Below are 12960 nucleotides of genomic sequence, written 5' to 3'. Positions count from 1 at the left end.
ACAGGAATCCTCTCTGGCACCGAAAGGGATGGCTCCGAGGCTGATGTAGGAGCCGAGCTTATCTGCGCTGAGGCTTTGAGAGGGAGAACGGGGTCAGACAAGGGTCCGATGCTACTCGCCCCCTCGGATCCGACGAGGGAGTCTCGGTGCCCAAATCCCTCCAAGGACGGAATCATTGAAGAAATCGGAGCAGACGAAGGAGCCGAAAGGGGAAGCATTGGCGCCGACATTTCCAGGATCCGAGCCCCAACAAGCTCCGGCTCTGAACTGACAGGAGGAGTCGGAGGAGGAACTACTTCAGAAACAGGAACAGCCACAGCCTGATGAGGAGGGCTAGTTAACATTTTAGCCAGGGCCTACGATTTGAGGAGTCTACTAACCACTCTCTCCAAGTCATGATCGGATAGCCTCGAGGACCGAGAAGAGTGGGACCGATGGCTCTGTTCAGACTGTAGCAAAGGCGATCCTGGAGCCAAGCGAATCGACTCTAGGGATGGTGACCTGGATCGCTTACGGCTCCCTGATGGCTCCGACGCCAAGGTCGTAGCCGAGAGAGATTTAGATAATTCGGTTCCAGCCAGAACCAAAATTGAAGAAGACGCTCCAACAGGTGACGGCTCCGTACTGGGAGCCGACGGCTTGGTGGGCTTAGGGGTTTTCGCTGGCTGAGACTTTGCCGGAGACCCCTCGGGTTTTAGTAACCCCTGGAGAATCAGCTTGTTCCTACGCTCCTGCAGGACTCTCGGACTAAAGGTATGACATACCGAGCAAGAGTCCTGCAGGTGTATGGCACCTAAACAATAAACACAAGAAGTGTGACAGTCTGTCAGAGACATTTGACAGCACGAGTCATACTTCTTGAACCCTGATACCTTGGTATCCTTTGACATGTTAAAGAAAAAAGGAATACCGATGGATGAATGTTAGACTAGTGCAAACAAAAAAACTCACACACACACACAAATTAGTCCCACACCTTCACACAAAAAACTAAAGGTAACAATACTAACAAAACTAAGAGACTATTATCTTGGACTACAAAGGCTAAACACTACTTCCTACTGGAACAATTTAAAAGGGAAGGGGATAGCCTTTAATTTAAATGGCCTACTTAGGAAGATTGGGGGGGGGGGAGAAACTCTCTAAGTAAAAACGAGTTTCCCAAGGGTCAGAAAACACAGGAAAAAATAAGACTAATCTACAGTACTACTCTAATTAAACAAGAAACTTGAAAAATATACACTAAAAGTTTAACTACTAATATTACAAAAAGAGGAATACGACCTGAGCCAGTAAAGCGCAACCTCATAGCTGAAGCGGCAAACGAGATCTGGGGGTCTAGCGCCAGGCATTGTGGGATATAGGGAGGCCTCAAGCCAGTAAGTAGCTCTCGAGCTTTAGAAAATGGCCGAGTCGGAGTCGAAGGACGGCTCCGAACCCAACCAGCAAGAAATGAGATGCATCTCATCTGTTCAGGAAGCTACATGTACTTGATACTGCAGCCACACACACAGCCACACACACACATACACGTTCACCACTGTGAGTGGTGAACATGCATATATTGGATTATAAAGGAGGCCAAAGATTCTAAGTATTTAAAATATACAAACACTACAGGAAGAACAACATGAAACCATTCAATTACATAAACAGGAAAAAGAAAAATAAAGTCATTCAGGTTACTGAAAAAGTTACACTGCCAGTAGATGATCATGCTGTATTAAGTAGACAACATAAGATAAAAAACTCAACAGAGAACAGAATGCTTAAAATCAATGATACGACTAGTAAAGGTCATTATGTTACATGTTGATTTTCATAAGTAAACAAACACCTACTGCGTTTTTATGGATTGAAAGCAGAATTTTTAAAATGCTGGAAAAAATACAAGGTACAACTACTCCAGACCAAGCCATACAACACAGGATAACTCAAGGTCAAAATTATAAATGTGCACCACTGAAGCTAATGACATATCAGTGGCTCTCAATAGAGTTTCACACTTTTGATCCATGGTCTTTATCTCAAACATCAAGCAAACTCTCTTTTCCACCAAGATGAAACAAAGCAATGTGGGTCTTGTTTCCTACTGATGTGAAACAAGTGCGAAAAAAATCATAATCTGTTAAGAAGAAAACAATATTTCTTCCTTACCTCAGGGTTTTTGAGTATAGTCAGACATTCTTCAACTGAACGTGGTTCTAAAGGGAGATAAATCTCAGGCTCAGTGGGAGTAATTTCACATGAAGTATCAGAAAGGGTGCCATCACCAACAATAAACTTAGGCTTGATAACTTGATCTGCACAAAAAAACAAAATGCATTAGAGTTCAAATTACAAAGTGAAGAATGACCTTTCAACAATAAGTCAAACAGACCAAAAACACTTTAAAGTTAAATGAACTACAGCACCTTTTTCCTCTTTAGAAATAGGAACTGCTTCTTCTACTATTAGTGAAGATTTCTTTTGGTCTTTCTGGCATTCAGGTTCCTTCCTGCAGCAGTCACCTGTGAATTTCTTTTGATGCAAGACAGTGGATGTGATGGGATTCACAAGCGAAAGTGTTGACTCAATTTCAGCTTGCTCAAAAAAGATGTACTTAACAGCAAGGAAGAAAGCCAAGCCAAGAGTAATTACTTGTTCAATATCCATACTGATCATTCTGTAAGAAATAAATAAATAAATAAATATATATATATATATATATATATATATATATATATATATATATATACATATATATATATATATATATATATATATATATATATATACTGGTTAATAATACCAAAAGCCATGAATTCAATAACAACTTACATGAGGATTCACCTGTAACCAAAACATAGGCTAAAGAAAGAATATATACAAACACAAATATTCATAGATAAACACACACAAATATTATATACATACCCACACACACACACATATATATATATATATATATATATATATATATATATATATATATATATATATATATACACAGACACACATGTAGGGTAGTTTGAACCACTGGATGTGTCTGAGTGTGGTGGTGTGACCTACCTTGCTGTATAACTGTTTAGATAAGTCTGTTGGATGTTGCTAAATATTGGTGCAGGCAGCATAGAGAAGGGTTGGCAGGATGAGGGTTGTGGCGATATAAGATCTAGCTCTGTTAAACAGAGATATGGTTTGGCTCTATAGGAAGTGACAAGTTTTTGAGTTTTTTACCAACGTGATCTACTTTTGAGGAGAAGAAAAATAATTTGGATTTGCTGGGGGTTGAGAAAGTGCTGCTGGAAGTCTGCCAGTTTTCTGCTGAGGAGATAAGAGTTTTCAGTAAGCTGTTGTAGTCAAGATTTTTGCTGTGCAGATGATAGCTGAATCATCAGCATACTGTACTTGCGTGGCATTCTTGTTTATCAGGGCAAGGTAATTAACAAAGACCCTAAACAGGATAGGACCATGCATCAATCCCTTTGAAACTCCAAATATGGGGTGAAAGTGTAAGATGTCAGTCAGCTATTTAACTGCCTGGTGGCGATTAGCAAAATAGCTGCAAAACCAGGAGGGAGTGGGGGGTAATCAAGACCTAGGTTAGAGAGCTTTGTGGGGGACAGTGATGACAGCTTTTGAGAGATGAAAAAAACAGCAGATACTTGGTTGTCTTCATTTCTGTTTGTGTTGATTGTACTAATGAAGCTAAGGACAGCCATGGAGGTGCTATAATGGGGTGAAAACCATGCTAAGAGAAAGGGACACAGAAAGCAGGAGAAGTGTTTTATGAGTGATACTATGACATAAATGGGACTGAATGCATTTTTCAAGCAGCTTGGATAGAGGGGAGAGGATGGAGATGGGCCTATAATTACTGAGCTCAGTTAGTTTGTCACCTTTATGGAAGGGGAGAATGTAGCATTTTTTCCACAGTAGTGATACATAGGATTCATTAACAGAGTGGTTTATCAGTATAGAAACAGGGTAGTAGACTATGGTCTCAGCTGCAAGTTTTAGACATTCACCTGGTAGGTTGACAGGTGCTAAGGAGGTGACATTTTTTAATGGTGGAGGCGGAGAATGACAGGAGGGATAGTGAGTGTAGGGATTTTAGTGATTGGAATTTGCTGTGGGTATTGTTTTGGTTGTGAGATTGAGTAAAGATGAAACTGAACTAACAGTACTGAAGTTAATGCACTGTTGACATTTGTGGGATTGTTTGAACGGACTGCTGGGTGTGGGCTGTGTTCAGCAGCCAGGGTTTAATAGCAGATTTATGTATTACTTTGGAGATTCATGTAGTAATTTTTTTTATCAGATTTGATACTTAATTCTGTTTTTGATGGTTAGCTCGAGTGTTACTTGTTGCCCAGGTTTTCCAGGTAGCATTTCATTGTTTAAGATATTTGATATTTATGGTCAGCCAAGAGGCAGGATTTGACTTAAAACTCTTTTTTTTTTCTGAGTGGAGCTAGTTCCTTTAGTATGCTTAGGAATATGTTATTAAAGTGGGATACAGCATCACCAAGAGGTAAATATTTTATGGTTGTCAGGTTGTACTGATTGAGGTATTAGATTAAAGCGTAATTTTCAAAATTTGAGAAATTACTTGTCACATTGTAATGATGTTGTTTTTGAATGTTTGTTTGTTTTCTTAAAGCAAGTACGGGGAAATGGTCATTTAAAGAATCAGGGATAGTTGCTGAAACAGACATTTTACTCAGGACATAGGAGAGTATCCAGTCTTCGGTGGTTCCTCTGTTGTTTTTATTATTATAGCGAGTGGAAGTGATAAGGTGACTAAGTCCATATACATTTACAAAGGATATTTATACAATATACCATACACTAGCCTTTCTTTTAAAGCATGCCCTAAATTTATCTAGGGCCTACATACACATGTGGGTGTGTTTTGTGAGAGATAGCATACCTTATCTTGATTAGCTTAACAAAAAAATCAATTCAACCTACTTCTTCACCATTATTTAATTTTATTCAGTATGCATCACCACCTTGCTACATTTCAATTTGTTCTTTTAAGAATAAAAATGCCAACATTTTCCAAGTTAAAATTAACAGTTGGTTTACTGAAAAGAAAACTTAGTTCTTATATTAAACATAAACTTTTAGCGACTAGCATTAAACATACTGCTTAATTTTAGAAGCAATAAATAAACTCACAACCCTCCTTCAAGTTTATTCTCTGTTTCCATTCTTTGGTTACAGCCTTCTCCTAGGAACTATAACTAAAGCCCTCTGTTAGTGGCACCATCAACCTGCTTCTTAAGGTCATTTCCAAACCCACACCTGTATATCTCTTAGTTCTGTTAGTGAGGTCTTCTACCTCTGCTAACTTCTCTAGTGGGGTCACCTGGACTTTCCTCTCTCTCTGCCACCAATGACTTCTCTTCCTCAGAGACTTTTAAGCTCCCTCTGCTTTGACAAGCAACAAGCTCTCTCTACCTCTAAGCCTAATGGCCTGTTTCCATCTATTCTGATTTTTTTTTTTTTTTTTTTTTTTTTTTTTTATATAAAGAGCAGTACCCCATATCCTCCAATCGGTTTGGCTCCACATAGGGTCCAAGTCCTAATGCTACATCTATATGAATACATATATATATATATATATATATATATATATATATATATATATATATGCATTTACATATTAAACATATACACATGCACACATACCTACAAACATACAGTCACACAAGTACATACAACATGCATAAGCATGGATATATATATATATATATATATATATATATATATACCATGCTTACCACTCTGCTCCCCATGCTTCTGCTGCCCTCTGCCGCTAACACACAAGAACACATCTGGGATTCAGCCAGTGGACAACATTAACCACAACAGTTAATTACCACTACAAGATGATCCTGCCTGTATGGCCTTCTATATCAGCCTGCAGCAAAAAACTTAATATTGGCACACTGACACTGCTACTGCCTTAGGTTTATCCAATAGGCAATACTAACAAAAGCAGTGAATCACCACCATTGTGTGATCCTTTCTGTGTGGCCATCTGTACAAGTCTGCTGCAGACAATGCCACCCTGATAGACTGTTACTGCTACACACTTAAGTTAGCCAGTGGAAAACAGTGACCACAGCAGTTCATCACCACCACCACCGCCAATGACTGATCCCACTCATCTATTTGCTTGTACTAGCCTGCAGCACATAGCTCCTTCCTGATAAGACTGTTACTGTTATTAAAGAAAACAAAAAAAAAACACTTGCAAGATGGTCCCATAAATTCCAACCACTGCCAAAGTACCAGAGTGAACCACTATTCTCCTTTATTGATCAAGTTTCCAAGTTTTAGCACTTTCAGCCATAAACAACAATATGGCCTTCTTCAGAAACACCCTCAATTCAAACAGCAACACTTAAATACCCTCCCCTATCAAAACATTACCCAATTAATTTATTAAAAAATCACATTAAATAACACTGAATTACTACTTTACTAAAACTAAAAAAAACAACAACTCTACCTACATTTATTATAGTTTGCTTTCCTGTGCAAAACAGTTTTATAATTAACCCCACTATTAAGACCAGGTTTACTGTAGGCATTGAGCAGAATCTGCCATTTAAATTATTTAAACTCGAGCTCTCCTTCTCTGTCCCCATTGAAATCAAGGGAAACTTTATCTACTACTGAGAATAAAAAATTTTTTACAATTGACACATTACATTTTATGCTTAAACACATTGCTGTAATCTTTCTTTTTATCCCATAATAGTGCTCATAAGGAGTCACATGCTGAGCACTTCGCCATGTATATCACATACCCTGAACTGCAAGTAAACCTACCTGGCACTGTTATAATTTTGTCATAAGTTCTTATCTCTACATAGGGACCCTCAGCGATGTATCTACATACTCTGCAGTATAAGCACTTGCACATACCCTTAACACTACCTAATATTTGGTTTGTGTGCATCTTCCGAGATCTTTTTAAAATTCCTAGCTCTTTTATTTATAAATATTGGCTTCTCTCCCACACCAGCATTAACGTCTTTATTTGCTACTAGGATCCCCCAATTATTTCTAATGACTCCTTTTATGGCTTCATTATTAACTGTAAAAATTAAAGGCATGGCTACTTGGCCAATTCTTAACTTCTTCTCTAATTCCTTTATATTCCTCTCTCTCTTTCCTTGAACCTTCTGCTCCTAACAAATTACTATCCTGGTGGGATATCCTCTATTCATAAACCTTTGATGCAATTCTTCCACAAATCCATCTATTTTACTAAATGTCACTTGTAAGTCTTTTTACCCTAACTGTCCCTTAACAATATTATGTTTGACATGTGTGGGGTGCAAGCTGGAGTAGTAAAGTAAACTATTACTAGCTACATTCTTGCAACTAATAACTGTACTCAATTTTTGTTGCCCTTGTTTCTTAATAATATCCAAATCAAAACAACTAATCCTAGAAAAATTATATTCTAGGGAGAATTTAAAAAAAGGTACTTTTGTTCATTTTCTTAACAAATTCCTTTAAATCCTCTTCTGAACCCCTCCACACAAAAAAGAGATCATCAATAAATCTGTAATAACATAAAAAATTACTATACCCTGTTATGTGGGGCAAGAGATTGGTCTCCCAAAAAGCCACAACTAAGTTGGCATAATTGGGAGCCATTCTTGCACCCATAGCTACTCTCCTAGTTTGTAAGAAAAACTCCTTTTCAAATGTAAAATAATTGTAGGACAGAATATGTTCTATACTTTCTATAATGAATTTACTCTTCCCCACCTCAAATTGTTGACTCTCAATCAACATATAATCCACCCAATCTAAACCTGCATCGTGTGGGATGCAAGTATAAAGTGATTGCACATCTACTGTTACTAATATGTCCTCTCTTTCTTCCACAAGGTCCCTAATCTTACTCAAAAATGCATAGCATACCTAATGAATAGCACTGTTTCTTGTACCAACTTTAATAGGGCCCTATCTACAAATTTGGCTAAGGGCTCTAACTTGCAGCTTCTGGTCTGTATGGCAGATTCTGCTCATTTTTTATGCACCTTGGGTATTCCAAAAAAATACGCAATTTTTGTTTTTTTTATCTGCAAAAATTCATAAATAATCCAGAAATAACCCCTTTTTGCAATGTGTCCATCAACCATGCATCAATATACTTATATGCTTTGTGTATGTCTAATTTGGAAACTTTTTTGTATGACTGTACATCTTTTAACAATTCGTTGATTCTATTAACATAATCACTCATATTTACTACCACCACTGACCCTCCCCCTTTATCTGCCCTCATAATTCTAATGGAGGAATAATTTTTTATGGCTTTAAAACATTTACTTTCCATCTTGGTGAGATTATAATACTTTCCTTTACTTTTTTGTTTCAACAAACCCCCTTTTTGTTTCAACAAACCCCCTTATTTCCACTTCACAAATGTCTTCAAATGCTTTAATAATGGCATTAAGAGGTGGATTAACACACTAGGTACCTTAAAGTCATTTTTTTCATATCCTTGTTCTTGTCCAAATAAAAGTCTTAAATTGAGCTTACGTGTAAAGTCTTTCAAATCTATTATAATTTGCACTATATCTGACCTCCCCGAAGGAATAAAAGAAAGACCTCTACTTAAAACTTTCTTTTCTTGCTCTGTTAACAGTCTATGTGACAAATTGAATAGTCTTAGGCATTACCTGTACTGCCTGTTCCACTGCTGGTTCTTCCCTCTCTGAAATAATGGAAAAACACCAGCCTGGTTTGAAGTTTCCACCACCACTGACCAAGTTCTGTCCATTTGACTGCTCCCGTCTCTCTGCTCGGGTGCAGGTCTTAGCTGCCCATTTGCATCCCCTTTGATGTAGATTCTGTATATATCGCTGCTCCTCTATCCTTTTGGAGCGCCTGGGAGATAAAAAAACGACCAGCTGCTTGTCGCTGCTGTTGGCCTCCATCCAGAACTTCTCTTTCTTCTGCAGGCTTCTCAACAAACTCGCCGAGGTGTTTCCTCTGGAACTCCCCTCCACTTCCTCTCTCACTGTTAAAGTTATACTGGCAGTTCTATCATTGTATATGGTACGATCTCTATTTTCTTTTTTGAGTTTCAAAAAGGAACCCAGTTTATCCAGTTTTTGTTGTATGCTATCCAAGAAACATTGAATCTCTTGGACTGTAGCTGCTAACGTTAACTTGTCCAGTAGACCTTCGATCCATTTTCTTAATTTACTTTCTTCCTCCTCATGATGTTCCTTAAGTAGCCCCACTAAGGCTAACCCGGTATCTTCACACACCTTGTCCCATTTGTTTAAAAAAGATGAACCAAATATGCCGCTAGGTTCATTGTTCACTTTTACACCTTTTGGCACTCAAACAAGACAAAACTTGAAATAAGCAATGTCCCATTGTATACGTTTATATTTGCTAAGTCATGCTTCTAAGTCCTTCAATAACCAGTCTTTATTGAAATAAACCCTCGGCATACCTTCTGGAACAAAAAAACTTCTGCCTCTTCAGCCAGATTCATTACTGGAGTAGTCATCATATTTTTGACAACTTCTGTCCACTTGTTCATATTCATATTGCCACCTGGTTTATAAGGCAACTCGATTTCCTCTTGCCTTGTTAAATCTGGTGTACCCATGAGATTCGGATGTAAAGTAAGGTCCAATAACTCATCCCCCCTCATCTTCCACAGTGGCAGCTAAGTGAGGCATAATCCAGCAAAAAAACGACAATGACCAGAAAAACTGAATGAATGCCTCAATACAAGTGCAAAACTGAAAGTCCAAAATACAAAAAAAAAAAAAAAAAAAAAAAAAACATTTGCAAGATGATCCAATAAATTCCAACCACTGCCAAAGTACCAGAGTGAACCAATATTCTCCTTTATTGACCAAGTCTCCAAGTTTTTGCGCTTTCGGCCATAAATAACAACGGCCTTCTTCAGAAACACCCTCAATTCAAACAGCAACACTTAAATACCCTATCAAAATATTACCCAAATAATTTAACAAATCACATTAAATAACACTGAATTACTACTTTAAAAACAACTAAAAACTGCAACTCTACTTTAATTTATTACAGTTTGCTTTCCTATGGAAAACAATTTTATAATTAACCCCACTATTAAGACCAGGTTTATTGTAGGCATTGAGGAGAATCTGCCATTTAAGTTCTTTAAACTCGAGCTCTCCTTCTCTGTCCCCATTGAATTCAAGGGAAATATTATCTACTACTGAGAATATTTTTTTTTTACAATTGACACATTCCATTGTATGCTTAAACAATGCATTGTTGTAATCTTTCTTTTTAATCCCATAATAGTGCTCATACATTCTTCTCCTCAGGAGTCTATTGGTTTTTCCTGTGTAGAAGGAGTCACATGTTGAGCACTTCACCATGTATGCCACATACTCTGAACCGCAAGTAAACCGACCTGGCACTGTTATAATTTTGTCCTAAGTGCATACCTCTACATAGGGACCCCTCAGCTATGTATCTACATACTCTGCAGTATAAGCACTTGTACATACCCTTAACACTACTACTATTTGGTTTGTGTGCATCTTCCAAGATCTCTTTAAAATTCCTAGCTCTTTTATTTATAAATATTGGCTTCTCTCCCACACCAGCCTTAACTTCTTTATTTGCTACTAGGATCCTCCACTTATTTCTAATGACTCCTTTTATGGCTTCACTATCAACTGTAAAAATTAAAGGCAAGCCTACTTGCAAATTCTTAACCTCTTCTCTAATTCCTTTATATTCCCCTATCTCTTTCCTTAACTTCTTTATTTGCTACTAGGATCCTCCACTTATTTCTAATGACTCCTTTTATGGTTGGGAGGGTGGCCTAATGGTTAAGTTGTTTGCCTTACAAACACAAGGTGCAGGGTTTGAGTCTCACATGGGATAATTGGCTAGGCTTAAAAAGGCTCACAAGGGCAGTTAGCTTAGTACTAATCTATGAACCTATGAACCTTCATTCATTTTCTTAACTGTTATTGTTTTAGGTTTAGCCTGTGATCAATGGCAGCCACAGTAGCTCATTACCACTGTTAGGTGAACCTGTATATGAGAAGTGGGAACATCTGTAACAGCCTGCAGCACAAATTTCCATCCTGGTAGACTGCCTGTGCTAATGTACCCCTATGGCACTATGAAGGCTGCTGTCAGCATTGGTGTTTCTGATAAACTGTGGCCATTCCTACAGCACTGTGGGGAGATCCGGTCCCATAATCCTCCTGTTGCTATCTCAACCTTTACAAATAATTATCTCAGCCTCTGCAAATAATTAACTGCCTGTAGTTACTAGCTTCCTGTGCTATTCTGTCACACGTATCCCACAAAGTTATAAGGATATTCATTATAGTTAACCACACCCTTTTCCTGTCTGTACTTACTTTTGCAGTCTCCCTTATCAGAAGGAGCACTTGTTATTCATGACAAGTTATTTCTCCTCTAACACTTTCACTTGTTGCCGTGATAAGCCCTGTAATACACTTGTTTCCTGCTCTGTCAACTTTACTGCCCAGATTGCTGCAGCTGCTCTACAGTGGAAAGAATTGCTCATTTTCTAATTAAATGAAAGTTCTGCACTTACCATAACATTAGATCCATGTGGTCTGATCTTTGTCTGGTTCAAACATATGGGTTGTTCGATATGATTGGATCCAACCTTAGCACAGACTCTGAAGTTTTCAGATCCACAGCTCTGACTCCTACCCTAACTACAATTCCCTGGACTCCACCTTAGCTGTACAGATCATGTTTCCCCCCTCTTTGCCTCACATCTTAATCATCCTTTAGAAGAATCCTCTAAATTACATAGTTCCAACACACTGAGAAAGCGTGGGTACAGTCTCACATGAATGTACACAGACAGGGAATAAAAGGTCTACTCAATCATCTCAAAGCCAAAGGTGACTATTTGGAATGGGGCAAGAGAAAGGGAGTTTATACTGGATGAAAATCAGACAACATGGATCAAATGTTATGGTAAGTACATAACTTTTGTATCCAATATTGTCTATTTTCATCTTTTCAAACATATGGGACAGAATCCTAAACTGTCACATTGGGCAATATCAATGAAGGGCGTTCCTGAGTATGCTGGAACCAAAAGATGAACGTGACCTGGATTGTACATCCAGTTTACAGTGAGACACAAATGTGTGTATCATAGACCAAGTGGCTGCAGCACATGTCATCAATGGGAGGTCCTCTGGAGAAGGCTGACAAAGTAGAAACAGCCCTAGTTGAATAAGTCTTTTCTAAAGATCTCAATTCCAGTTGTTTCATCTCTGTTACTATATTCATTTCTTCAAATACAGTTGGTTTAGATTTTGATTTCCATTTTCTATTAATAGCTTTTTTGGCAGCACCATAATTAGACACAGCAAGGCCTTACCATGTGTAGGTAATTCCGATTCTGCATCATAGCTCAGAAAAATCATCTCCCTTGTCACACCAATCCGCCCACCCAGCATCTCTGACAGTGCATCCCACAGGGAATCCTTAAAGTCTGCCATCCCAACGCACTCCCAGAAAATATGTTCCCAAGTACCTCTTTCTTCCCTGTCACACCTCCAACATGTGTTGTCTACCTGAAGAAAAATTCTATGGAGTCTACTTGGGGTATAAAAATATCTATGCAGACATTTCCAAGCTAAAATCCTAAATCTTCTAGATTCTGTTGCATATTTGGAAGACATACATATATCCTCCCATTGTTTCTTTGTGACTTGCTAATACAATCTCTTTCCCCAATCCTTTCTAACCTTCTCTGATTGATTCTTAGAGTTATCATGCAATATTTTACACACTTTACACATTATTCCTGTTTTAATGGTAGCTTCTGTTCTAGATTCTACTAAAAACTCTACCGGTGCTGGTCTTTTGTTTGGAATACCCCTATTTATTTCTCTTTGTCTATATTCTGATATCAATCCTTGA

At 38.1% G+C, this 12960-nt stretch overlaps 1 protein-coding gene across 1 annotated transcript in view; it reads right to left on the bottom strand.

Moving 5' to 3' along the window:
* HMGCR (3-hydroxy-3-methylglutaryl-CoA reductase) overlaps window positions 1-12960 on the bottom strand; it is a 1147080-nt gene that overhangs the window by 450119 nt on the left and 684001 nt on the right. The window contains exons 10-11 of the mRNA XM_044064441.1: window positions 2415-2665; window positions 2158-2303 (exon numbers count right to left, since the gene is read on the bottom strand). Coding sequence (XP_043920376.1) covers window positions 2158-2303; window positions 2415-2665 — 397 coding nt within the window. The remainder of the gene's footprint in view (window positions 1-2157; window positions 2304-2414; window positions 2666-12960) is intronic.

This window comes from Protopterus annectens, chromosome 2.part2 (assembly GCF_019279795.1).
Source record: "Protopterus annectens isolate FY-2018-M chromosome 2.part2, PAN1.0, whole genome shotgun sequence".
Taxonomy (NCBI): domain Eukaryota; kingdom Metazoa; phylum Chordata; order Ceratodontiformes; family Protopteridae; genus Protopterus; species Protopterus annectens.
This window is presented reverse-complemented; position numbering and strand designations above follow the sequence as displayed.